The sequence below is a fragment of the Setaria italica genome, chromosome III (genome assembly GCF_000263155.2).
Source record: "Setaria italica strain Yugu1 chromosome III, Setaria_italica_v2.0, whole genome shotgun sequence".
Classification (NCBI taxonomy): domain Eukaryota; kingdom Viridiplantae; phylum Streptophyta; class Magnoliopsida; order Poales; family Poaceae; genus Setaria; species Setaria italica.
This window is the reverse complement of record NC_028452.1, coordinates 3,047,560-3,050,770: the sequence shown is the minus strand read 5'-3', so window position 1 is coordinate 3,050,770 and position 3,211 is coordinate 3,047,560. Positions and strand designations below refer to the sequence as shown.

General features: G+C 50.1%; 1 protein-coding gene across 1 annotated transcript in view; it reads left to right on the top strand.

The window, feature by feature from the left end:
* LOC101783997 (probable 2-oxoglutarate-dependent dioxygenase At3g111800) overlaps positions 1-2,590 on the top strand; it is a 6,188-nt gene extending 3,598 nt beyond the window's left edge. Inside the window, exon 3 of the mRNA XM_004960315.2 lies at positions 2,090-2,590. Coding sequence (XP_004960372.1) covers positions 2,090-2,353 — 264 coding nt within the window. The 3' untranslated portion in view covers positions 2,354-2,590. The remainder of the gene's footprint in view (positions 1-2,089) is intronic.
* The last annotated feature ends 621 nt before the right edge of the window (positions 2,591-3,211 follow it).

Sequence of the window (3,211 nt, the reverse complement as noted above, 5' to 3'; positions counted from 1 at the left end):
CCCCCCCCCCCCCCATCAGTATCCGATCGTACGCACGAGCCTCATCTCATCTCATATCACCTTTTTGGGGGCACTAGAAGCATTCATATCATTTTGCATTGCTTGCTATGGTAGCCCATGCTGCTTTTCGTAATTATTGGAGTTGGAAAAGGACTCTTCATTCTTTTTTTAAAAATAAAATCATCAGAGAAAAACAACATACTCCAGCCACTCCACAATTGCTTTGAGCCTTTGAGAAAGAGAAAATGACCGGAGAAAAAAAAATAATAAAGATTCCCATCTGCGAAAATTCAGACCGCGCACATCACGAGGTGATAGTGCACCTACCAGTGGCGGTGGGCCTGCACCCAGGCCACAGGAGTTCCCAAAACAGGCATCCGCCCACGTGCAGCGGGATCATGCATGCTAACCATAGGGGGCATATGCAAACGCCGGGGGCGGGGCGCCATCAATGCGATCTCGTCGCCGACCGGTCCCCCTGCTCCGCTCACACACGTCAGCACCGGCGACTAGTCTGCATGGCCGGGATGGTGTTAGTGCGGCCGGGGTGACGATGCCAGATTGGCCCGACAGGGGTGTGGAGTGCTGGACCATCTCCATCCGTTGGTTGGGGAGCACACAGCTAACAGCTCCTCCACCGCCCGAATCCCCTGCTTGCAAAAGCAGATCGGTCGGTGACCGTGCTTGCCCAAACTGAAACGTGCGCGTTTGGTCACTGGTGGGCTCTTGCTTTCTTGAAAACTTGTTAAAAACCGAGTGATTCCATTTCACGTGTAAATCCGCCTCAGTCCTACGTAGAAATAAGCCAAGCTGGCATAGTACGTATTCATGTTTTTGTTTAGTCCTACTTAAACGCATGTAGCCAAGCCTTTTTTTTATATATATTTGGAATATGAGGAGGTAATCCGTGTGCTCAATACCCGTACACAGATATGATTCCCATACGATTACATAACATAAGTGGTTTCTCCTAGTGTTAGACGCGGAAACCAACCAATGGGATACGCTCGTCACATGTTGGTGTTGGAATAAAAGGACTGTTTGGATACGAGGTGCTAAATTTTAGTAAGGTCACATCGAATATTCAGATGTTAATTAGAAGGACTAAACATGAGGTAATTATAAAACTAATTGCACAGATGGAGTCTAATTCGCGAGACGAATGTATTAAGACTAAATAATCCATCATTAGCAAATGGTTAGTACTCATAATTAGTTTTATAATTAGACTATATTTAATACTCATAATTAGTATCAAATATTCGATGTGACAGGTGTTAAAGTTTAGCACCGGTCTTCCAAGCACCCCAAATCTTTGCTGCCAGTGCCAGCGCGCTAGAGACCGATCAAGAGCTGCGCGGTGACCGGTGGCAGGCTGTTGAGTCATGTCACAACCCGCGGATCACGTGCGGCGTAGCCACTGCTGGGCGATGCATGGCTGGTCCCGGCGCCGTGCAGTGTCGTGTGCTGGCCAGCCAGTCATCGATCTCCGGCCGGCCGCCCAGTCGGCAAGGCCAGGCTGAGCCATGAAGAGCGGTGACCACCGGCCGGCCGGGACACCCCCCCGGATCCGGCACGGTCCTTGTTCCTCCTCGCGGGGAAGTCGGAGGAAACAAACAGCACGTTTTCCACAGCCGGGCCCAACTGCCTCCTTTTCCCTGCAGGCCGTGTCAGCTGGCTGACAGAAGGGCCCGCCCTACAAAATCTGATTCGCGCCTTTATGGCGCTGTGCGCGCGCTGTCTGAAAATGCACGGGCGTGCGTGCCCACCATCAATCAATCCATCATCAGGCAGCACTTTAATGGCGTGTTGTGCTTCGCCTTGCTGCTCCGTCGACGGGCCCTCTGAAACCGATAGATGACGATGGACCCGTACGTCTGATTTGGTTCGGCGAGCGTATCCCGGCCCGGGACCTAAGTTTGGATAGGCCATCCTCTTATTAGTTGGCCTCGTCCCGGCCAGTCCAGGTGTACATTAGGATAAGATCCCCAGCTTTCATGCTGGCCCACTCAACTGTGTCAAGAAGGTTATTTTATACTACATATAAATCATAATGATCGCCTGATTGTGTACTTGTAAGTGTATGTAGGTGTTGACGAACGCGACGTACAGGAGCGTGGAGCACCGCGTGATGGTGAACGCCGCCGACGAGAGGCTCTCGGTGGCGCTCTTCTACAACCCGCGGAGCGACCTCCCGCTGTCGCCCATGCCGGAGCTCGTCTCGCCGGACCGCCCCTCGCTCTACAAGAACATGACCTTCGACGAGTACCGCCTCTACATCCGCCGCAAGGGGCCGCGCGGCAAGAGCCAGGTCGAATCCCTCAAGGCCGCCGCCGTCGGCGCCGCAACATGAAATGCACGTAGATGCAGCTCGATCCGATCGATCAAAGATTCTAGGTTGTGTATGTGTGTGTGCGTGTGCGTGTGTGTATGCTGCGGCGTCTTCTCGCATTGCCTGCCTGCCTGCCCGAATAAGATTTTTATTGCGATTAGATTAGTTTAGCCTAGGGGAGTGGTTGGACTCAAAAAAAATCTATCGGTTATCTTTGGCATGGTTCTCATCAAATGAAGAATTATTGGTCCTTAATTATTCTGTTTTTCTTCGATGCTTCATCATGCTACCTCCAAGAAGATCGTGAACAATATAATATGCTCGTGCTTTTTATCACAAGTGTGGGATGACGCTCGCACACCTGTTATCCTATAGACATTGCAGCTGAAAATGCATGTGCAACTTTTTAACGTTAACACGGGGGACGAATTAAGAGTCCTCATCTGAATTATATTACCACATGATGCCGGCCATAGCCTGAAGCAGTTTTTAAGGAGAGGGTGAAAAATTTACAGCATCGATTACAAGGCAAACTTGAAGCACCAGAAGTCGACGACCGGGCGGAGCGTCTCAAGGAAGCGGTGGCGCCATAGAACGGCCTCCTCCGATCGATGCATGTGCATCTATCATCGTCGGCGCAATAATTTAAGCCTAGATGAGAGGAGTTTCTATGCTTACACCCTCCACCATCCTGCCAAAGAGGTGTAGTCCAAAGTATTAACTAGCTGGGGAGCTGTACTAATGTTAACTAGGGAGCTATACTGATATTAAGAAAACTGTCTATTATCATCAGCATGATTTTCGATCCTACAGTTAGTTTTCCAACTGTTGCATTGACCACAGAAGAAGAGTGGATGAAATAACAAACGAGAAAAAAAA